This window comes from Aythya ferina (genome assembly GCF_964211825.1).
Source record: "Aythya ferina genome assembly, contig: HAP1_SCAFFOLD_630, whole genome shotgun sequence".
In the NCBI taxonomy this organism is placed as follows: Eukaryota; Metazoa; Chordata; class Aves; order Anseriformes; family Anatidae; genus Aythya; species Aythya ferina.
The window spans coordinates 1-21,081 of NW_028181015.1; the positions used below are offsets into that span (position 1 = coordinate 1).

General features: G+C 67.7%; 4 protein-coding genes and 1 long non-coding RNA gene across 7 annotated transcripts; 1 reads left to right on the plus strand and 4 right to left on the minus strand.

The window, feature by feature from the left end:
* On the minus strand, positions 1-684 carry LOC311429323. Its single transcript, XR_014688221.1, has 3 exons — positions 610-684; positions 454-505; positions 1-29 (listed from the first exon to the last, which is right to left on the minus strand). It is a non-coding gene; the product is annotated as an uncharacterized lncRNA (long non-coding RNA).
* A 580-nt stretch (positions 685-1,264) lies between these two features.
* Positions 1,265-5,024, minus strand: LOC311429326 (uncharacterized protein; the record flags this gene model as incomplete). The annotated part of the gene is made up of 7 exons (XM_084540421.1): positions 4,976-5,024; positions 3,610-3,716; positions 3,106-3,136; positions 1,876-1,934; positions 1,712-1,777; positions 1,398-1,463; positions 1,265-1,323 (listed from the first exon to the last, which is right to left on the minus strand). The coding sequence occupies exons 2-7, from the start codon at positions 3,683-3,685 to the stop codon at positions 1,265-1,267; spliced, it is 357 nt and encodes a 118-aa protein (XP_084396547.1). The 5' UTR covers positions 3,686-3,716; positions 4,976-5,024.
* A 520-nt stretch (positions 5,025-5,544) lies between these two features.
* On the minus strand, positions 5,545-13,958 carry SPNS1 (SPNS lysolipid transporter 1, lysophospholipid). 2 transcript variants are annotated; one of them, XM_084540416.1, is made up of 13 exons: positions 13,855-13,957; positions 13,085-13,321; positions 12,943-13,008; positions 12,712-12,848; positions 11,677-11,828; positions 11,114-11,180; positions 10,576-10,718; positions 9,708-9,863; positions 8,762-8,951; positions 7,960-8,025; positions 7,406-7,504; positions 6,599-6,770; positions 5,545-5,762 (listed from the first exon to the last, which is right to left on the minus strand). In XM_084540416.1, the coding sequence occupies exons 2-13, from the start codon at positions 13,305-13,307 to the stop codon at positions 5,668-5,670; spliced, it is 1,566 nt and encodes a 521-aa protein (XP_084396542.1). In that variant the 5' UTR covers positions 13,308-13,321; positions 13,855-13,957; the 3' UTR covers positions 5,545-5,667. The 2 variants fall into 2 exon arrangements, with proteins under 2 accessions (XP_084396542.1, XP_084396543.1); XM_084540417.1 differs by lacking the exon at positions 8,762-8,951 and having other exon boundaries at positions 11,677-11,718; positions 13,855-13,958.
* Positions 13,959-14,817: 859 nt separating this feature from the next.
* MYL11 (myosin light chain 11) lies at positions 14,818-18,068 on the plus strand. The gene is made up of 7 exons (XM_084540418.1): positions 14,818-14,835; positions 15,625-15,714; positions 15,957-16,032; positions 16,920-17,024; positions 17,115-17,193; positions 17,460-17,508; positions 17,920-18,068. Exons 1-7 carry the CDS (start codon positions 14,833-14,835, stop codon positions 18,022-18,024), a joined length of 507 nt encoding a protein of 168 aa, XP_084396544.1. The 5' UTR covers positions 14,818-14,832; the 3' UTR covers positions 18,025-18,068.
* An 86-nt stretch (positions 18,069-18,154) lies between these two features.
* QPRT (quinolinate phosphoribosyltransferase) lies at positions 18,155-20,629 on the minus strand. 2 transcript variants are annotated; one of them, XM_084540420.1, is made up of 4 exons: positions 20,531-20,629; positions 19,398-20,008; positions 18,837-18,968; positions 18,155-18,619 (listed from the first exon to the last, which is right to left on the minus strand). In XM_084540420.1, exons 2-4 carry the CDS (start codon positions 19,998-20,000, stop codon positions 18,398-18,400), a joined length of 957 nt encoding a protein of 318 aa, XP_084396546.1. In that variant the 5' UTR covers positions 20,001-20,008; positions 20,531-20,629; the 3' UTR covers positions 18,155-18,397. The 2 variants fall into 2 exon arrangements, with proteins under 2 accessions (XP_084396546.1, XP_084396545.1); XM_084540419.1 differs by lacking the exon at positions 20,531-20,629 and having other exon boundaries at positions 19,398-20,180.
* Positions 20,630-21,081: the final 452 nt, after the last annotated feature.

The following is a 21,081-nucleotide window of genomic DNA, read 5'->3' on the forward strand; positions in this document are numbered from 1 at the left end:
GGGCAATAAATTAAGGGTGCGGAGAGGTCCTGGGGGAGAGAACGGCAAGTTTTGGGGTGAAAAGGAGCGGATTTGGGGCGCCGAGGTGGATTTGGGGGGGGAAAAGGGAAAAAGGAGGGGTTTTTAGGGGTGTCGGGGTGAATTTGGGGGGAAAAGGAGAAATTTAGGGTGAAAAGGAGAAATTTGGGGTGAAAAGGAGGGGGTTTGGGGCACCTGAGCTGAATTTGGGGTGAAAAGAAGGGGTTTGGGGGTTACTTGGTTAAACTTGGGGTAAAAAGGAGGAATTTTGGGGGTGCCAGGAGCAGATTTAAGGTAAAAAAGCAGGGGTTTGGGGTGCCCTGAGCTAAATTTGGGGTGAAAAGGAGGGATTTGGGGCAGAAGGGCGGATTTGGGGTAGAAAGGAGATCTTGGGGGTGAGGTTTTGGGGTAAAAAAGGGCGTTTTTGGGGTCCACCTGGCCACGTTCTCGTAGTCGGGGCCGTCCCCTTCGCTCTCGCGGTCGCTGCCTGGGGGGACAGGGGGGTCACCGGGGGGGGGTCACCAAGGGGGGGGGGTCAGCAGGGGGATTTTTGGGGCGATTTTGGGGCTTTTTGGGGTTTTTATCACCCACCGTAGCGGGAGGCGGGGCTGGATCCGGCTGCGGGACGTTGATGTACTCCAGGCTGTCGGCTGGGGGGGCACGGGGGGGTTATGGGGGGGGTATGGGGTCATGGGGGGGTATGGGGGGTTATAGGGGGCTATGGGGGGGTTATGGGGTCATGGGGGGGGTATGGGGGGGTTATGGGGATATGGGGGGTTATGGGGGGGTTATGGGGGTTATGGGGGGGTATGGGGTCATGGGGGGTTATGGGGGGGTTATAGGGGGGCTATGGGGGGTTTAATAGGGCTATGGGGGGGGTATGGGGGGGTTATGGGGGTTATGGGGGGGGTATGGGGGGGTTATGGGGTCATGGGGGGGTATGGGGGGTTATGGGGGGTTATAGGGGGGTTTATGGGGAGTATGGGGTCATGGGGGGGTTATGGGGGGTTATAGGGTTATGGGGGGGTTTAATGGGTTTATGGGGGGTTACGGGGGGCTGTGGGGGGGTTACAGGGGGTTTATGGGGTCATGGGGGGGTATGGGGGACTATGGGGGAGTTATGGGGGGGTTTATGGAGGGGTTATGGGGTCATGGGGAGGTTACGGGGGGGTTATGGGGTCATGGGGGGTTCCGGGGGGGCTATGGGGTCATGGGGGGGTTCCGGGGGGGCTATGGGGTCAGGCTCTCACCCAGGGGAGCACCGGGGCCCATCGGGGACGTTCTCGTACTCCTTGTCCTGCAACACTGGGGGGGGGGACAGGGGGGGTCAGGGGGGGGTCCCGGGGTCACGGGGGGGTCATGGGGGGGGGGGCACTCACCCGTGGAGCCGCTGTCCCTGTCCTGGGGGGAGCCCCCCCGCGCCTCCTCCTGGGGTCCGGGAGCACCTCCCTGGGGGGACCGGGGGGTCAGGGGGGGTCCGGGGGGGTCGGGGGGGGACAAGGGGACATGGGGGGGGTCAGGGGGGTACGGGGGGGTCAGGGGGACATGGGGGGTCGGGGGGTCAGGGGGGGACAAAGGGGGGTCAGGGGGTGACAAAGGGACAGGGGGGACACAAAGGGACATGGGGGGGGTCAGGGGGGTCAGAGGGGGTCAGGGGTCACGGAGGGGTCTGGGGGGTCCCCGGGGGGGTCACCCACAACGTATCCGGTGGCGTAGAGCTCGTTGCTGTAATCGTCATCGGGGGCGGGGGGCGTGGGGGCTGCAGGGGGGGGGGGGCAGGGTCACTGCGGTGTCACCCTGGTGTCCCCCCCCCCCTCCCGTGACCCCCCCCCACCCCCCATCCCCCCCCCACTCACCCCCTCTCGGGCTGGGGGCGGGCGGCGGAGACGCGGCGCTGCTGGGGGGGCTGCGGGGACCTGGGGGGGGGGCGGGGGGGGGGGGCACGACCCGCTGACCCCAACCCCAGTGCTCCCAGTGCCCCCCCCAGTGTCCCCAGTTCCCCCCCAGTGGCCCCAGTTTCCCCCCAATACATCCCCAGTATTCCCAGTGCCCCCCCAGTGTCCCTACCCCATCCCAGTGTCCCCAGTACCCCCCCCCAGTGCCCTCCCAGTGTCCCCAGTCCCCCCCAGTGTCCCCAGTGCCCCCCAGTGCCCCCCAGTGCCCTCAGTCATCTCCCAGTGCCCTCCCAGTATCCCCAGTGCCCCCCTCCCAGTGTTCCCAGTGCCTCCAGTGCCCCCATGTCCCCTCCCAGTCCCCTCCCAGTGCTCCCAGTACCCCCCCCAGTGCCTCCCAGTGCTCCCAGTGCCCCCAGTGTCACCCACGGCAGGGGCAGGTGCGGCTCCACCACGGGCGGGCGCTGCTGGGGGGGGCGTGGAGGAGCCTGGGGCGGGAGACACCGATGGGCGGGGCCGGGAAAAGGGGGCGTGGCCGGGGAAAGGGGGAGGGGCCTGGGAAAAGGGGGGCGGGGCCGAGGGAAAGGGGCGGTGCTGTGGAAAGGGGCGGGGCCTGGGGACTCTATGGGGCTGGGGACGCTATGGGGCAGGGATCCTATGGGCCGGGACGCTATGGGGCAGGGATGGGGACAAAAGAATTCTATGGGGTGGGACGCTATGGGGCTGGGGACAAGGACAAGGACGCTATGGGGGCTGGGACTCTATGGGGCCAGGGATGAGGACAAGGACGCTATGGGGCCAGGACGCTATGGGGCTGGGGACAGGGACGAGGACGCTATGGGGCTGGGCTCTATGGGGCAGGGATGCTATGGGGCTGGGGGCTCTATGGGGCTGGGGGCTCTATGGGGCAGGGATTCTATGGGGCTGGGGGCTCTATGGGGCTGGGGGCACTCACATCGGGAGGGGGTGATGACCATGAAGCTGCTGGTGGGCACGGGCTGGGGGGGCCTGGGGGGGGCACGGGTCAGAGGTCAGCGCCCCCACACCCCCCGTGCCCCCCCCACACCCCCCCAGTCCCAAATCCCCCCAAATGTCCCCAAATGTCCCAAATCCCCCCCCGTGCCCCCCCAGTCCCCAAATCCCCCAAATGTCCCCAAATCCCCCCAAATGTCCCCCCGTGCCCCCCCCCACTCACTTGCACTCCTCATCCATGGGCGCGCCGTGACCTGGGGGGCACAAGGGGGGGGGGTGAGGGGGGGCACCCCCAAAACACCCCCCCCAAAATCCCCGAGGGGACCCCAAAGTCCCCAAGGGGGGGTCCCCAAAATCCCAGGGGGGTCCCCAAAATCACTGAGGGGGTCCCCAAAATCCCGGGGGGGGCCCAAAATCCCTGAGGGGGTTCCCAAAGCCCCCAAGGGAACCCCAAATCCCCCCGGGAGGGTCCCCAAAATCCCCAAAGGGACCCCAAAGCGCCCCAGGGGGGTCCCCAAAATCCCAGGGGGGGTCCCCAAAATCCCCAAAGCCCCCCAAGGGGACCCCAAAGCCCCCCAAGGGGACCCCAAAGCCCCCAAGGAGCCCCCCAAAGCCCCCCAAGGGGTCCCCAAAGCCCTCCAGGGGGGGACCCCAAAATCCCCAAGGGGTCCCCAAAGCCCCCCGGGGGGGTCCCCCAAATCCCCCCGCCCCCCCCGTCCCCACTCACGGCGGTAGCAGCGGGTGCAGAGGGCGGCCAGCAGCAGGGTGGGGGGCAGCAGGGCCAGGCCCCACAGCGCCTCCATGGGGCCTGCGGGGACACGGCCGGGGGGGCTCCTGCCCCCCAAGTGTGGGGCGCCCCATAAGTGTGGGGCGGAAGCGTTGCTGTGCCCCATAAGTGCCCCCCCCCAGCCCCACATTCTCCCATCAGCCCCCCCGCTTCCGGCTGCCCCACAAGCGGCCTGCCCCATAAGTAGCGGGCTGGGCCCCCTAAGTGCCCCCCCCACCCCAAACTGTGCCCCCAGCGCCCCATAACTGTGCCCCCCAGCCCCAAAATCAGGTCCTTTCACCCCAAAATGCCCCCCCCCCCGCCCCACGTTCTCCCAGCGGCCTCCGCTTCCGGCTGCCCCACGGCTCCGCGGTGCCCCGCTATGGGGCTGCCCCACAAGTAGGGGGCTGCAGGGCCCCCCCACCCCAAAATTGAGTTCAAAAACCCCAAAAGGGGTCCAAAAACCCCAAAATGGGGTCTTTTCACCCCAAAATGGGGTCCCCCCCGCCCCGCTTCCCGTCTGGCCCGGCTTCTGGCTGCCCCACGGCGCCTCTGCCCCACAAGTGCCGTGCCCCACAAGTGGGGACCGCAGCCCCAAAATGGGCTCCGTCACCCCAAAATTGGCTCCCCCCACCCCAAAACGGGGCCCCGCTGCCCCAAAATTGGGCCCCCTCACCCCAAAACTGGCTCCGCCAACCCCAAATGGGGGCCCCCTGCCCCACATCGGGGCCTTCCCGCCCCACATCTCCACCGCCCCACAACCTGGCCACCTTCCTATGGGGCGCCCCATAAGTAGGGCACCCCAATACCCCACATCCCCTGCCCCACACTGGGGTCCTCCTGCCCCACATCTCCCCACATCAGGGCCCTCCTGCCCCACACCTCCCTGCCCCACATCTCCATCACCCCACAACCTGGGCACCCCATAAGTAGGGCACCCAAATACCCCACATCCCCTGCCCCACATCTCTCCTCTGCCCCACATCATCCCCCTGCCCCACATCTCCCTGCATCGGGGCCCTCCTGCCCCACATCCCCATCACCCCACATCCCAGGCACCCCACTATGGGGCACCCCATAAGTGGGGCACCCCAATACCCCACATCCCCCTGCCCCACACCTCCTGCCCCACATCTCCCCCCTGCCCCACACCTCCCGCCCCACACCCCCATCACCCCACCACCCATCATCCACCCCGCTATGGGGCACCCCACAAGTAGCTCCCCCACCTACCCCCCACCCCCCCTCACCCCCCTAACCCCCCATACCCCCCCCTCACCCCCCATCCCCCCCCCACCCCCCCCCTCGCCCCCCATCCCCCCCTTACCTGGGCCGTCCCCGTCCCGTCCCCGTGTCCCCGTCCCGCGCGGGGCCCCCACCCCCTCCAGGAAGCTGCGGGCGCCGCCGTGGGGCAGGAAGTGTGGGGCGGAGGGGGGGGGGCAGGGGGGGCAGGGGGGGCCCTACCAGCGCCCTGTGGGGCCCCCGTCCCCCAGCGGGTCCCCAAAATCCCAAAAATCCCCCAAAATCAACAAAATCAACAAAAATGTCCCCAAAATCTTCAAAATCTCGCAAAATCTTCAAAATCTCGCAAAATCTTCAAATTCTCCCAAAAATCTTCAAAATCTTCAAAATCTCCCCAAATCCCTAAAATCCCACAAAATCACCAAAATCCCCAAAACGTCGCCAAATTCTCCAAAATCTCCCAAAATCCCCAAAATGTCCCCAAATCCCCCAAAAATCTTCAAAATTTTCAAAATCTCCCAAAATCCTCAAAATCCCCAAAATGTCCCCAAAACCCCCCAAATCCCCCAAATTCCCAAAATGTCCCCAAAGCCCCCCAAATCCCCAAAACCCCCCAAACCCCCCCAAAACGCCCCAAAACGCCCCAGAGACCAGTTTGGGGTTGAAGGGCTTTAATGGGGTCAACGGGGTGGGGGAGGGGAAGGGGGGGGACACGCAGGGGGTGTCTCTGTGTCCCCTCCCCCCCCGCGTGTCCCCCCCCGGTGTCCCCAGGGGGGGTCACGCGAGGACGCGCGCCACCGGCACCTTGGTGGGGCGCCCGCCCCGCGGCACCACCAGGTCCCCGTCCACGTCCTCCGTCGGCACCGGCAGCCCTGGGGGCGTTTGGGGACATTTCAGGGGATTTGGGGACATTTTAGGGGATTTAGGGACATTTCGGGGCATTTGGGGGCATCTGGGGACGTTTGGGGGTATTTGGGGACATTTTGGATCACATGAGGACACTGGGGGACAGTTGGGGACATTTTGGGGCATTTGGGGACATTTCGGGGTATTTGGGGGCATTTCAGGGGATTTAGGGACATTTAGGGATATCTGGGGGCATTTGGGGACGTTTTGGGGACATTTTGGGGACATGGGGGTGGCACAGGGACACGTCCCCTAACCCCCACCCCTTGTGACCCCTTGTGACCCCACCCCTTTAGCCCCGCCCCCTCTAGCCCCGCCCCTCTAGACCACGCCCCTTTAGACCACGCCCACCAGTAGCCACGCCCCTCAATAACCACGCCCCCTTTAGCCACACCCCTTAACCCCAACCCCACCATAACCAAGCCCCCATCCCTCATGACCCCTCATGACCCCACCCCTTAGCCCCACCCCCTTTAGCCCCACCCCTTTAAGCCCCACCCCTTAGACCACGCCCACCAGTGACCACACCCCTCAATAGCCACACCCCCTTACCCCAACCCCACCCGCCACCCCTCACCCCTTATGACCCCACCCCTCGTGACCCCACCCCTTTAAGCCCCACCCCCTTTAAGCCCCACCCCCTTAGACCACGCCCACCACTGACCACACCCCTCAATAGCCACACCCCCTAACCCCAACCCCACCCGCCGCCCCTCACCCCTTATGACCCCACCCCTCGTGACCCCACCCCCCGTAGCCCCGCCCCTCATGGCCCCGCCCCCTCCGGCCCCGCCCCACTCACGCTCCGCCCCCAGGCGTGCCCGCAGGCGGTCCCGGGGCAGGGCGAGGGCGGTGGCCATGAAGCTGCCCCCCCCCAGCGCCGCCACGAAGGGGCCCAGCAGCAGCGCCCCCTGCAGGGAGCGCGCCCCCGCCCCCACCGTGGGGGGCAGCCGGGACCGCAGCGCGTCGCTCACCTGGGGGGGGACCAGTGGCACCAGTCAGACCAGTATGACCAGTATCACCAACCAGTATGACCAGTGGGACCACCCAGTGTCACCAGTATCACCAGTTACACAGACCAGTATCACCAGTGAGACCACCCAGTGTCACCAGTATCACCAGTTACACAGACCAGTAACACCAGTGAGACCACCCACTGTGCCCAGTGTGCCCAGTTGCACCACCCAGTGCACCCAGTATGACCAGTTATACCAACCAGTATGACCAGTTACACCGACCAGTATGACCAGTATGACCAGTCACACCGACCAGTATGCCCAGTCACACCCCCAGTGCTCCCAGTGCCCCTCCCAGTGCCCCCCAGTCCCTCCCAGTGCCCCTCCCAGTGCTTCCAGTGCCCCCCAGTCCCTCCCAGCTCCTCCCAGTGCCCCATAGTCCCTCCCAGTGCCCCTCCCAGTCCCTCCCATTACCCTCCCAGCACCTCCCAGTCCCTCTCCCAGTGCTCCCAGTCCCTCCCAGTGCCCCCCATCACCCCCCCCAGCCCCTCCCAGTGCCCCTCCCAGTTCCTCCCAGTTCCCCCCAGCCCCTCCCAGTCCCCCTCCCAGTGCTCCCAGCCCCTCCCAGTGCTCCCAGTGCCCCCAGCACTCACCGCGCCCACCAGGTAGGGGCTGCCGGCGTCCCCCAGGAGGTGTGACACCACGATCTGCAGCGCCTCCGCCGTCGAGCGCCGCGTCGGCACCACCACGTCCTGCGCGGTGACGTCATCGGGCGGTGACGTCATCGGGTGGTGACGTCATCGGGTGGTGACATCATTGGGTTGTGATGTCACACCCAGGGGCGGTGAGGTTGCATGGGGGGGGGGGGGGGGCGGTGACGTCACAGGAAGGGGTGGTGACGTCACAGGGTGATGACGTCACACACAAGACCCCCCCCCCGGTGTCCTCTTTGTCCCCTCCCCCTTTTTGGGGTCCCCCGGGGCCACCCCCGGCTGTCCCCGCCCCCACCCCAGTGTTCCCAGTCCGTCCCAGTGCCCTCCCAGTCCATCCCAGTGCCCCCCCAGCCCCTCCCAGTTCCCTCCCAGCCCCTCCCAGTGCCCCCCAGTCCGTCCCAGTTCCCTCCCAGTCCATCCCAGTGTCCCCCCAGTCTGTTCCAGTCCCTCCCAGTGCCCTCCCAGCCCCTCCCAGTGCCCCCCAGTGCCCTCACCAGCAGGATGTCGGCCACCAGGGCCCAGTTGAGGGACAGCAGGGTCTCCCCGAAGAAGATGAACACCTGGGGGCGGGGGGGGGTCCCAAATGGCCCCAAATCCCCCCAAATCCCCCAAACACCCCCAATGGCCCCAAATGCCCCCATACCCCAAATGACCCCAGATGTCCCCAAACACCCCAATCCCCCCAATGTCCCCAAAAACCTCAATGTCCCCAAATCCCCCCAACCCCCCCAAATCCCCCAATGTCCCCAATCCCCCAAATCCCCCGAAATGTCCCCAAATCCCCCAAATCCCCCAAATGGCCCCAAATACCCCAAATCCCCCCAAACGTCCCAATGTCCCCAGATGTCCCCAAACCCTCAAATCCCCCAAATCCCCCTAAATGTCCCCAAATCCCCCAAATGCCCCCAAACGCCCCAATCCCCCCAAATGGCCCCAATCCCCCCAAACGTCCCAATGTCCCCAAATGTCCCCAAACCCCCCAATCCCCCAGATGTCCCCAATGTCCCCATGTCCCCAGATGTCCCCAGATGTCCCCAAATGCCCCCAAATGTCCCAATCCCCCCAAACGTCCCAATGTCCCCAGATGTCCCCAGATGTCCCCAAATGTCCCCAAATGTCCCCAATCCCCAAAATCCCCCTAAATGTCCCCAAATCCCCCAAATGTCCCCAAATGCCCCAATCCCCCCAAATGTCCCTAAATGCCCCAAATCCCCCAAATGTCCCCAATCTCCCCAAATCCCCCCAAATGTCCCAATGTCCCCAGATGTCCCCCAATGTCCCCATGTCCCCCCTTACGTATGCGGCCCCCCGGCTGTGTGTGGCGGCCAGCAGGGCCCCCAGCAGGCAGGGGGCTGCCCCCAGCATCCCGGCGGCGCAGAGCAGGGGCTGGGCGCGGGGGGAGCGGGGCCGCAGGAGCTGGGACAGGGCCACCCCCGCCCCCACCCCCAGCACCCCCGTGGCGCACGTCACCGCCCCGAACACCAGGCTGGGGGGGGACACAAAACGGGGGGGTCACAGGGGTCACGGGGGGTCACGGGGGGTCAGAGCCACCCTTTAGGGGCTCCAAGGGGCATCGGGGTCATGGCCCCGTGACCTTTGACCCCGTTTTCCTCCCAGTCCCTCCCAGTGCCCACCCAGTACCCACATGTCCCCCCCATGGCCCCTCCCAGTGTCCCCCAGCCCCCTCCCAGTGTACCCAGTGCCCCCCAGTCCCTCCCAGTATCCCCCCAATCCCCTCCCAGTCCCTCCCAGTCCACCCCCAGTTCCTCCCAGTGCCTCCCAGCCCCCTCCCAGTATCCCCCCAATCCCCTCCCAGCCCCTCCCAGTATCCCCCAGTCCCTCCCAGTATCCCCCCAGCCCCCTCCCAATACCCCCCAGTCCCTCCCAGTGCCCCCAGTCCCTCCCAGTTACCTCCCAGTCCCCTCCCAGTTCCTCCCAGCCCCCCCCAGCCCCCTCCCAGTACCCCCCAATCCCCTCCCAGTTCCTCCCAGCCCCCTCCCAGTGCCCCCAGTCCCTCCCAGTTTCCCCCCAATCCCCTCCCAGTTCCTCCCAGCCCCCTCCCAGTGCCCCCAGTCCCTCCCAGTGCCCCCCAATCCCCTCCCAGTTCCTCCCAGCCCCCTCCCAGTGCCCCCAGTCCCTCCCAGTTTCCCCCCAATCCCCTCCCAGTCCCTCCCAGTTTCCCCCCAATCCCCTCCCAGTTGCTCCCAGCCCCCTCCCAGTGCCTCCCAGTGCCCCCAGTCACCTCTCGTGCGCGCGGCAGCGGGGGGGGGGCTGGCAGCTGGGGGGGTCTCCCGCGGCCACGCGCGCCCGGTAGAGGAAGGCCGGGGCCCAGAGCGCCAGCGCCCCCGTCACAAAGGCCACCGCCGTGAAACCCAGCGTGGACAGCACGAAGCTGCGGCTGCGGGGACACCCGGGGTCACCCGGGGTCACCACGGGGTCACGGGGTCACCGCGGGGTCACCCCAGGGTCACCGTGTCCCCAATGTGTCCCCGTGTCCCCAATATGAAACCCAGCGTGGACAGCACGAAGCTGCGGCTGCGGGGACACCCGGGGTCACCACGGGGTCACCACGGGGTCACGGGGTCACCCAGGGTCACCAGGTCCCCAACATGTCACCGTGTCCCCAACCAGGTCATTGGGTCCCCAACCAGGGTCACTGGGTCACCACAGGGTCACATGGGGTCATGGGGTCACCCCAGGGTCACCGGGTCACCACGGGGTCCCCACGTCCCCAGTGTGTCCCCATGTCCCCAACCAGGTCATTGGGTCCCCAACCAGGTCACCATGGGGTCACCATAGGGTTACGGGGTCACCACAAGGTCACTGGGTCACCATGGGTCACCACGGGGTCACCACGGGGTCACCAGGTCACCACGGGGTCACACCAGGTCCCATAGGGTTACGGGGTCACCGGGTCACCACGGGGTCACACCAGGTCACCGGGTCACCATGGGGTCACCACGGGGTCACACGGGGTCACCGGGTCCCCAACCATGTCCCCGTGTCCCCCCCGTGTCCCCATGCCCCCCCCATATCCCCATGTCCCCCCCCATGTCCCCATGTCCCCCTGCCCCCCCCGTGTCCCCCTGCCCCCCCCGTGCCCCCCTCACTTGGTGGCCAGGTCCCTGAGGTCGCTGGCCCAGGCCGTGTAGTGCAGGGGGGCGTCCGGGGGTCTCTCCAGGGCCCCCCGGGGGGGCTCCTCCACCACCGCCACCAACAGCGCCACCGCCAGCGCCCCCAGCCCCGGCGTCACCTGGGGGGGGGCAGGGGGCACCCATGGGGGTGGGGGCACCCATGGGAGACGGGGGGCACCCATGGGAACCTCAATGGGAATGGGGACACCACAGGGACCCCCCGGGGACCCCCCCCCTTGGGGACAAGGCCCCCCCCGGACACCCCCAGGGACCCCCTTGGGGACAGGGACCCCCACAGGGACCCCCCAGGGACCCACAGGGACCCCCTTGGGGACAGGGACACCCCCCAGGGACACCCCTTAGGGATAGGGACCCCCTGGGGACACCCCTTGGGGACAGGGACCCCCCCCCAGGGACAGGGACCCCCCAGAGACCTCCTGGGGGATGGGGACACCCCAGGGACCCCCTTGGGGACAGGGACCCCCCCCAGGGACCCCCCCAGCCCCCCCCTCACCCTCAGTGCCCAGTGCCAGTCGGCCGCCGCCTCCTTCACCTTGGCCCCCGCGATGTACCCCAGCCCGCTGGGGGGGGGGACACAAAAATGGGGGGGGGGACATGGCCCCACGTCACCCCCATGTCCCCCCCGAACCCCAAATGCCCCCCCAGAACCCCAAATGCCCCCCCGAACCCCCCCAGCCCTCCAAATGCCCCCCAAGTGCCCCCCCCAGCCCCCCCAACCCCCATAATACCCCCCCAAGTGCCCCCACACCCCCCCAAATGCCCCCTCTAGCCCCCCAAGTGCCCCCACACCCCCCAAACACCCCCCAATTGCCCCCCCAACCTCCCTACATACCCCCAACCCCCCCCAACCACCCCCCAAACACCCCCCAAATACCCCCATAGCCCCCCCAACCCCCCAAATACCCCCTAAATACCCCCCAATTTTTTCCCCCAACCCCCCCAAATGCCCCCCAACCCCCCCCCAAATGCCCCCCCACCCCCCCCAAATGCCCCCAACCCCCCCCAAATGCCCCCCAACCCCCCCCAAAATGCCCCCCCCAGTTGCCCCCCCCCCACCTTCCGAGGGGCACGGCGAGGTAGAAGCAGCCGAGGGCGCGGCTGCGGGCGGTGCCGGCGAAGAGGTCGGCGATGAGGGTGGGGGCGATGGTGGAGTAGGTGGCCTCCCCCACCCCCACCAGCGCCCGCCCCACCAGCAGCGCCCAGAACCGCTGCGGGCGGGGGCCACGCGTCACCCATGGGTGCCACCCCGCAGCACCCGTGGCGATGGGGGGGGGTCACGGGGGCACCCATGGGTGGCACCTCAGAGCAGCCGGGGGGGTCCCAGGGTCACCCATGGGGGTCCTGGTGCCACCCCACAGCACCCAAGGGTGTCCCAGAGCCACCCAGTAGCACCCATGGGTGTTCGGGAGCCATCCTATAGCACCCTTGGGGGTCCCAGGGTCACCCCACAGCACCCAGGGGGGTCCCAGGGTCACCCTACAGCACCCATGGGGGTCCTAGGGCCACCCAGTGGCACCCATGGGGGTCCTGGGGCCACCCATGGGTGTTCTGGGGCCATCCTATAGCACCCATAAAGGTCCTAGGGCCACCCAGTGTCACCCAAGGGTGTCCTACGGCCACCCTACAGCACCCTTGGGGGTCCCAGGGTCACCCCACAGCACCCACAGGGGTCCCGGGGCCACCCATGGGTGTCCTGGTGCCACTGCACAGCACCCAGGGGGGTCCCGGGGCCACCCATGGGTCTGCCCCACACCTCCCCCTGTGCCCCACATCCCTGCCCCACATCCCCCACGGGTCTGCCCCACACCCTGCCCCACATCCCCACCCCACACCCTGCCCCACAAGCACCCCCCCTGCCCCACACCCTGCCCCATATCTCCCATGGGTCTGCCCCACATCCCTGCCCCATACCACACCCCCTGCCCCACATCTCCCACGGGTCTGCCCCACACCCTGCCCCACATCCCCACCCCACACCCTGCCCCACAACCACCCCCCCGCCCCACATCCCTGCCCCACACCCTGCCCCACAACCACCCCCCCTGCCCCACACCCTGCCCCATACCACCCCCCTGCCCCACACCCCCCCACCTCTCGGGGCACGAAGCTGGTGGCCAGGGTGACGGCGGACCAGAGGGCGATGCCGAGGCACAGCAGCCGCTTGCGGTTGTGGCGGTCCCCCAGGTACCCGAAAACGGGAGCCAGCACCATGTAACTGCTGATAAACACTGCACAGCGCCCGCCTCAGCCCCACAAGTGTGGGGCGGGACCCCCAAGCGTGGGGCGGGACCCCCAAGTGTGGGGCGGGACCCCCCTCCGTACCCGTCTGCAGCAGCCCGGAGCTGCCGTCCCCGATGCCGAAATATTCCTCCACGTCGGGTAGGACGCCTTAAGGGGGGGGAAAAATGTGGGGCAGGGGAGGTGTGGGGCTGCCCCATAGCCTGCCCCATAGCCTGCCCCATACCGGCCACGGTGAAGCGGTCCATGTAGTTGAGGAGGTTGATGTAGCACAGCACGGCCACGGTGAGGTGGGCGCGGGCCGGGGAGATGCCGTGGGGCGCGCTATGGGGCAGGCTGTGGGGCAGAGCCGTGGGGCAGGGCTCGCCCCCCAGCTCGCCCCCCGTGTCGTCGGGGCGGCGCAGCTCCGGCCCCACGGGCGGCGCTTGGGGGGCGCGGGGCGACGCCATGGGGCTGCCTCGGCCTGGGGGGGGCAGAGAGAGACAGGGGGGAGTGACCCACAGAGCCCTGCCCCATAGATCCTGCCCCATAGCGAGCCCAGCCCCACAGAGCCCCCAGACCCATGGCCCCTGCCCCATAGAGACCCCAGCCCCATAGCATCTGCCCCACAGAGCCCCCAGCCCCATAACCCCGGCCCCACAGAGCCCCCAGCCCCATAGAGAGCCCTGCCCCATAGCCCCCAGCCCCCCATGAGCCCCCCTCCCTGCCCCATAGCCCCCCCCATGACCCCCCCATAGCCCCCCTCCCTGCCCCCCAGCCCCCCACATGACCCCTCCCTGCCCCTTGACCCCCCCATAACCCCCCCACGACCCCCCCCATGACCCCCAGCCCCCCATGGCCCCCCCATAGCCCCCTCCCTGCCCCTTGACCCCCCCCATAACCCCCCCTGCCCCCCCCCAGCCCCCAGCCCCACCGCCCCAGCCCCATACCCCTCACGTGACCCCCCCCCCAGTCACGTGACTGCCCCCCCCCCAAGGGGGGGTCACCCCCGGTTACCGCCGCCCCCGGCGAGTCGCTGCCGCCGCGGCCCCGCACGTGACCGCCGCCCACGTGACCGCCGGCCCCGCCCCTTCCGCGGGGCTCTTATGGAGAGGGGCGTGACGTCACGGGGAGGGGGCGTGGCCGGCCGCGGGGGCTTCTGGGAAATGTAGTCCTAAGGGGAAGGGGAGTACTGGGGGTACTGGGAGCACTGGGATCGGGGCACTGGGAGCACTGGGACTGCCCCCATGCCATACTGGGAGCACTGGGATTGACCCAAAGAGCACTGGGATTGCCCCCATTCCATATTGGGAGCACTGGGATTGACCACATTCTGTACTGGGAGCACTGGGACTGCTCCCATTCCACACTGGGAGCACTGGGATCGCCCCCATTCCACACTGGGAGCACTGGAATTGACCTCAGGGGGTACTGGGAGCACTGGGATTGCCCCCATTCCATACTGGGAGCACTGGGATTTCCCCCATTCTGTACTGGGAGCACTGGGACTGCCCCCATGCCATACTGGGAGCACTGGGATTGCCACCAGGGGGCACTGGGAGCACTGGGATTACCCCCATTCCATACTGGGAGCACTGGGATGGCCCCCACACCATACTGGGAGCACTGGGATCGCCCCCATTCCATACTGGGAGCACTGGGATTGTGGATGTGGTGTACTGGGAGCACTGGGACTGTTCCCACACCATACTGGGAGCACTGGGATCACCCCCACACCATACTGGGAGCACTGGGAGCACCCCCACACCATACTGGGAGCACTGGGCGGCGGGGCCGCGCTATCTTTAGCCCCTCTCCTTATCAGGAGCTGCCCGGACCCTCAAGGCGCTGGGGGGGGGGGGGTTCCCCCCCTCCTTCCCCTCCCCCCCCCTCCTTCCCCTCCCCCCCCGGGGGCTATTTTGGGCCCGGCCCCGCCCCCGGGGCAATAAAATCCCGGCCCCGACCCCCGGCCCCCACCAGCAGCCGGCAGCGACCATGGTGAGTGGGGGGGGGGCGACCCCCCCGGACCCCCCCGGGACCCCCCCGGACCCCAGACCCCCCTGGACACCCCCTTGGCCCCCTATGGACCCCCTTGGACCCCTCGATCCCCCCCCAGACCCCTTGATCCCCCCCAAATGTCCCCCAAGACCCCCAAATTGCCCCCCCAGACCCTTTGATCCCCCCCAGACCCAAAATTGCCCCCTCAGACCCCCAATTTGCCCCCCCGACCCCCAATTTGCCCCCCAATAACTTCAAATGCCCCCCCCAAGACCCTTTGACGCCCCCAGACCCCCCATATCCCCCCATAACCCCCCCATTACCCCCCTATAACCCCCCATAACCCCCCTGTAACCCCCCATAACCCCCCCAAATCCCCCTTTTACCCCCCCATTACCCCCCCAAATCCCCCATATCCCCCCCATATCCCCCCCATAACCCCCCCCATGACCCCCTATAACCCCCCATATCCCCCTTTTACCCCCCCCAATCTCCCCCATATCCCCCCATATCCCCCCTTTTACCCCCCCTAAGCCCCCCAACCCCCCTTTTACCCCCCCAAATCCCCCTTTTACCCCCCAAATCCCCCCATATCCCCCCAATCCCCCCCAAATCCCCCTATAACCCCCCCAAATCCCCCCATATCCCCCCCATATCCCCCCATAACCCCCCCATGACCCCCCATAACCCCCCCAATCCCCCTTTTAAGCCCCCAAATCCCCCTATTAGCCCCCCATAACCCCCCATATCCCCCTTTTACCCCCCTTTTCCCCCCCCAATCCCCCCCAGGCCCCCAAGAAGGCGAAGCGCCGCGCGGCCGAGGGCTCCTCCAACGTCTTCTCCATGTTCGACCAGACCCAGATCCAGGAGTTCAAGGAGGTGACCCCCCCCCCGCCCCCCCCCGCCCCCCCCCCGGCTGATGACGTCACCGGGGGGTCCCCCCCCCCCCCCCCCCCCAGGCACCTGTCCCCGGATCGGGTGGCGCCTTGGGGACGCAGCTGTCTCCTTGGGGGGGGGGGACCCAAAAAAAGCAAGGGGGGGGGGTTTCCCATGAGCCTTTGCGGCCCCCTCCCCCTCCTTGACCCCCCCCCCCCAACCCAATTTTGGGGACCCCCCCCCAGGCGTTCACCGTCATCGACCAGAACCGCGATGGCATCATCGACAAGGACGACCTGCGGGAGACCTTCGCTGCCATGGGTAGGGGGCGGGGCCTGTGTGGGCGTGGCCTGTGTGGGCGTGGCCTCTGGGGGTGTGGCATCTGTGGGTGTGGTCTGTTGGGGCGTGGTGTATTGGGGTGTGGTCTGTTGGGGTGTGGTATATTGGGGTGTGGTGTATTTGGGTGTGGTTTGTTTGGGGCGTGGCCTGTTGGGGTGTGGTCATTTTGGGGGCGTGGCCTATTGGGGTGTGGTCAGTTGGGGGCGTGGCCTATTGGGTGTGGATTATTTGGGGTGTAGTCTATTGGGACATGGTATATTGGGGTGTGGTATGTTGGGGGTGTGGCCTATTGGAGGGTGTGGCCTAACAGGGCGTGGCCTATTGGGGCGTGGTCCATTGGGGGCGTGATCTACGGGGCGTGGCGTATTGGGGGCATGGTCTACAGGGGTGTGGTATATTGAGGTGTGGTATATCAAGGTGTTGTTTATTGGGGGCGTGGCCTATGTGGGAGTGGCCTATTGGGGTGTGGCCTATTGGGGGCGTGTTTTATAGTGGGTGTGGCATCGGGTGGGTGGGGCTTGTGGAGGGGGAGGAGCTTGTGGAGGGATAGGCAGGGGTAGGGGTGAGGGAAGGGGCGGGGTTTGTAGAGAAAGGGGCGTGGCTTAGAGTGGGGCGTGGTTTAAAGCAGAGGGGCGTGCCTTTGAATAAAAGGGGCGTGGTTTAGGGAAAGTGGGCGTGGTCTGGGAAAGTGGGCGTGGTTTGTGGAAAGGGGGCGTGGTTTGAGAGAGAGAGGCATGGCTTGGAGAAGGAAGACCAGGTCAGAGCGGGATTTTGGCGGGGCGTGGCTACATGGAAAAGGGGGCGGGGCTTTCCGGGAGTGGGCGTGGCCGGTGGGCGTGGCCTGAGGCCCCGCCCCCTGGCCGTATTAGGGCGCCTGAACGTGAAGAACGAGGAGCTGGACGCCATGATCAAGGAGGCGAGCGGCCCCATCAACTTCACCGTCTTCCTACAAATGTTCGGGGAGAAGCTCAAGGGTGAGGCCCCACCCCCCGCCGTGACGTCACCGTGATGACGTCATCACGGCGCTGGGTGACGTCACTTCCTGTTCGTTACCCCACCCGTAGGCGCTGACCCCGAGGACGTCATCATGGGGGCCTTCAAGGTGCTGGACCCCGACGGGAAAGGGTCCATCAAGAAGAGCTTGTGAGTGGGGGAGGGGCCGGGGGGGGGCACCGGGGGTCATGGGGTCATCTGGGGTCATCGGGGTCATCAGGGGTCATGGGGTCATTGGGGTCATCGGGGGTCACGGGGTCATCTGGGGTCATGGGGACGTTGGGGTCATCAGGGGTCATTGGGTGGACGTTGGGGGTCATCAGGGGGACACTGGGGGGTCACTGGGGTCATGGGGGGGGCACTGGGGACATTTGGGGTCGCAGGCGGTGACCCCGTCCCCCCCCCACCCCCCCCAGCCTGGAGGAGCTGCTGACCACCCAGTGCGACCGCTTCACCCCCGAGGAGGTGAGGACCCCCCGGACCCCCCCCAAAATCCCCCCAGAGTCCCTAAATCCCTCCCTGGGACCCCAAAATCCCCCCTGAGACCCCCCCAAAATCCCTTCCAGGACCCTAAATCCCCCCCCAAGAGTCCCAAAATCCCTCCCTAAGACCCCCAAATCCCTCCCCAGGACCCCAAAATCCCTCCCTGGGACCCCAAAATCCCCCCCAGGCCCCCCCCAAATCCCCCCTAGACCCCCCAAATCCCCCCCAAATCCCCCCAACCCCCCAATAACCCCCTCAACCCCCCCATATTCCCTCCTCACCCCCTCAAATCCCCCCCAAACCCCCCCCAAATCCCTCTCCCACCCCCATAATCATTTCCGGGGGGGGTCCCGGCCCCCCCCCAATTTTACCCCCCGGGTGCCCCCCCCCCAGATTAAGAACATGTGGGCCGCCTTCCCCCCCGACGTGGCCGGCAACGTGGACTACAAGAACATCTGCTACGTCATCACCCACGGCGAGGACAAGGAGGGCGAGTGACCCCCCCCCACGACCCCCCCCCCCAAATTTGGGACCCCCCCCCCCCCCAAAAAAAAAATCCGGGGGGTCTGACCCTCCCCCCGCTGGGAATAAAGCAGCTTTTTTGCAGTTCTTGGGTTTTTTGGGGGGGTTTATTTTGGGGTGAGGGGGGGTATTTGGGGTGTGGGGGGGTATTTGGGGGGGTATTTGGGGAGATGGGGGGGGTTATTTGGGAAGGGGGGGTATTTGGGGTGGGGGGGTGTTATTTGGGGTGCTGTGGGGGTGACCCCATGGGGGGGATTTTGGGGTCCCCTTGCCATGGGTTGACCCCAAAGATGGATGTTGGGGGTCCTATTGGGGTCCCCTTGTTTTGGGGTTGGGTTTTGGGGTCCCCTCAGCACCCCCTGTCCCCCTCCCCGTCCCCGTCCCCATCCCCGGGCAGGACCCGCAGGGCGAAGTCGATGGCGGGGGCGCTGTGGGTCAGGCTCCCCATGGAGACGACGTCGACGTGTGGGGCCAGGAAGTGGGGCAGGGTCCCCTCCGTCACCCCCCCGCTGGCCTCCACCAGCACCCAAGGGTGCGCCGCCTTCACCGCCGCCGCTGCCTCCGCCAGCGCCTGGGGGGGGAAAAGGGAGGCACTTGGGGGGCGCCCCACACTTAGGGGTCACCCCACACTTGTTGGGCGCCCCACACTTGGGGGTCACCCCATACTTTAGGGTCACCCCGCACTTGGGGGGGGCACAATTTAGGGTCACCCCACACTCGGGGCTCACCCCCCACTTATGGGTCACCCCCCACTTGTGGGGCGCCCCCCACTTGTGGGTCCCGCCCACCTGTGGGGTGAAGTTGTCCATGAGGACGATGTCGGCCCCGGCCCCGGCCGCCTCCAGCGCCTGCTCCTGGGAGCTGCACTCCACCGACAGCAGCTGCGTGAAGCTGGCGGCACGACGGGCATCCGCCACCACCTGGGGACGGGGGGGGTACTGGGGGAACTGGGAGCACTGGGGGAACTGGGGGGGACTGGGGGAGACTGGGGCCATGGGGCCAAACCCCCCCAACCAAAACGGGGCTCCCCCCCTAAAAGAAAGGTCTCCCCCTCACCCCCCCAATGGGTCATCCCCTGCCCCACATATGTGGGTCGCCCCCTATATGTGGGTCCCACCCCAAATATGTGGGTCCCAACCCCATACATGGGTCCCACCCCCCATATGTGGGTCCCACCCCCCAACATATGGGTCCCCACCCCCCATATATGTGGGTCAGCCCCCCAATATGCGTGTCCCACCGCCAATATATGGGTCCCCACCCCCCTACGTGTCCCCCCCATACATGTGGGACCCCCCCACACCCCCTTTACCCCACCCCCACCCCCTGGACCCCCCCCAAATCCGAACCTGCGCCAGGGGCTTGCGTGCGGCCAGCAGGTGGTTGTCCTTCACCATCAGCAACCCCCCCAGGTCGTAGCGGTGGGGGTCGGCGCCCCCCACCCCCAGCCCGTATTTCTCCACCAGCCGAAAGCCGGGGGTGGTTTTTCGGGTGCCGGCCACCCTCCCCGGCCACCCTCGCCCCCGGGCCACCGCCACCGCCCTGGAGGCCGCCGTGGCCACCCCGCTGCAGCGCCCGAGGGTGTTGAGGGCCACCCGCTCCCCCAGCAGCACCCCGGCCCCCGGCCCCCGCACCTCGGCCACCACCGTCCCCGGGGTCAGCGGGGCGCCCTCGGCCACCCTAAAGGTCGCGGAGCACCCGGTCTGCCCCCAGACGGCCTGGGCGAAGGGGGCCCCCGCCAGCACCCCGGGGCTCTTGCAGACCAGGTGGGCTCGCCGGGGGGCCAGCCCCACGCAAAGGGCCGCGGGGTCGGGGCCGGGGGCGTCCTCCTCCAGCCAGGACACGGCCAGGGAGCGGAGGCGGCCGGGGGGCAGGAGGGCGGCCAGGGTGGGGGGCGGGGGGGGTGGGGGTGGGGTGGGGGGCACGGGGGGCGTGGGGCGCAAGGAGGCCATGGGGGAGCCTGCGGAGAGAAGGGGAGGTGGGGAGAGATGGGGGTCCTGCCCCATAGATGAGTTCTGCCCCATAGATGGGTCCTGCCCCATAGATAGGCCCTGCCCCATAGATGGGTCCTGCCCCATAGAGGGGCCCTGCCCCACAGATGGGTCCTGCCCCATAGAAGTGGCTCCGCAGTGGGTCCTGCCCCACAACCACCCCCCCGGTGACCGATCCGGCCCCACAGCCCCGTCCCAGCCATGGGTCCTGCCCCCCATGGACACCCCCCTCTTGCCCCACAGCCAGGCCCCGACCCCCAACCCTGCCCCACAGCCGCCCCACACCCCCCCCTCCCCTCTATCCCTGCCCCACAGCTGCCCCATAGCCCCTTCCCCTCCCCCCCAGCCCCACAGCAGCCCCCACCCCCCTCCCAGCCAGGGGGGGTCCAAAGTTCACCCCAAACCCGCCACGTCCCCAACCCCCCCCCCCCCCACTATGGGGCTGGACCCCCCGCCGTGGGGCTGACTTGGGGGTCCCGGGCCCCACTGACCTGCCAGGGCCAGGAGGTGCTGGGGGTCTGAGCCGGGGGGCGCTGGGGGGCACCGGGAGGGGGGGGGGGGCTCTGCCCCACAGCCCCGCCCTGGGGGCGGGGAAGCCCCCCCCAGAAAGGGGGCGGGACCCCCATGTGTGGGGCGGAGACCCCCAGGGGCTGCACTCCAGGTGTGGGGCGCCCCCTAAGTGTGGGGTGTCCCAATGACCTGACCCCCAAGTGTGGGGCGCCCCCCAAGTGAGACACCCCAGTGCCCCAAGACCCCCAAGTGTGGGGTGCCCCCTAAGTGTGGGGCGTCCCCCAAGTGTGGGTTGTCCCAATGCCCCGGACCCCCAAGTGTGGGGCACCCCCCAGGTGTGGGGCACCCCAATGACCCCTGATGATGACCCCCAAGTGTGGGGCGCCCCCTAAGTGTGGGGCGCCCCCCAAGTGTGGGGCACCCCAATACTCCACACCCCAATAACCACTTGGGGGCGGAGCTCTGCCAGGCCCCACCCCCACCCCAAGCCCCGCCCCCTTCACCCCAAGCCCCGCCCCCTCCCCTCCCCAGC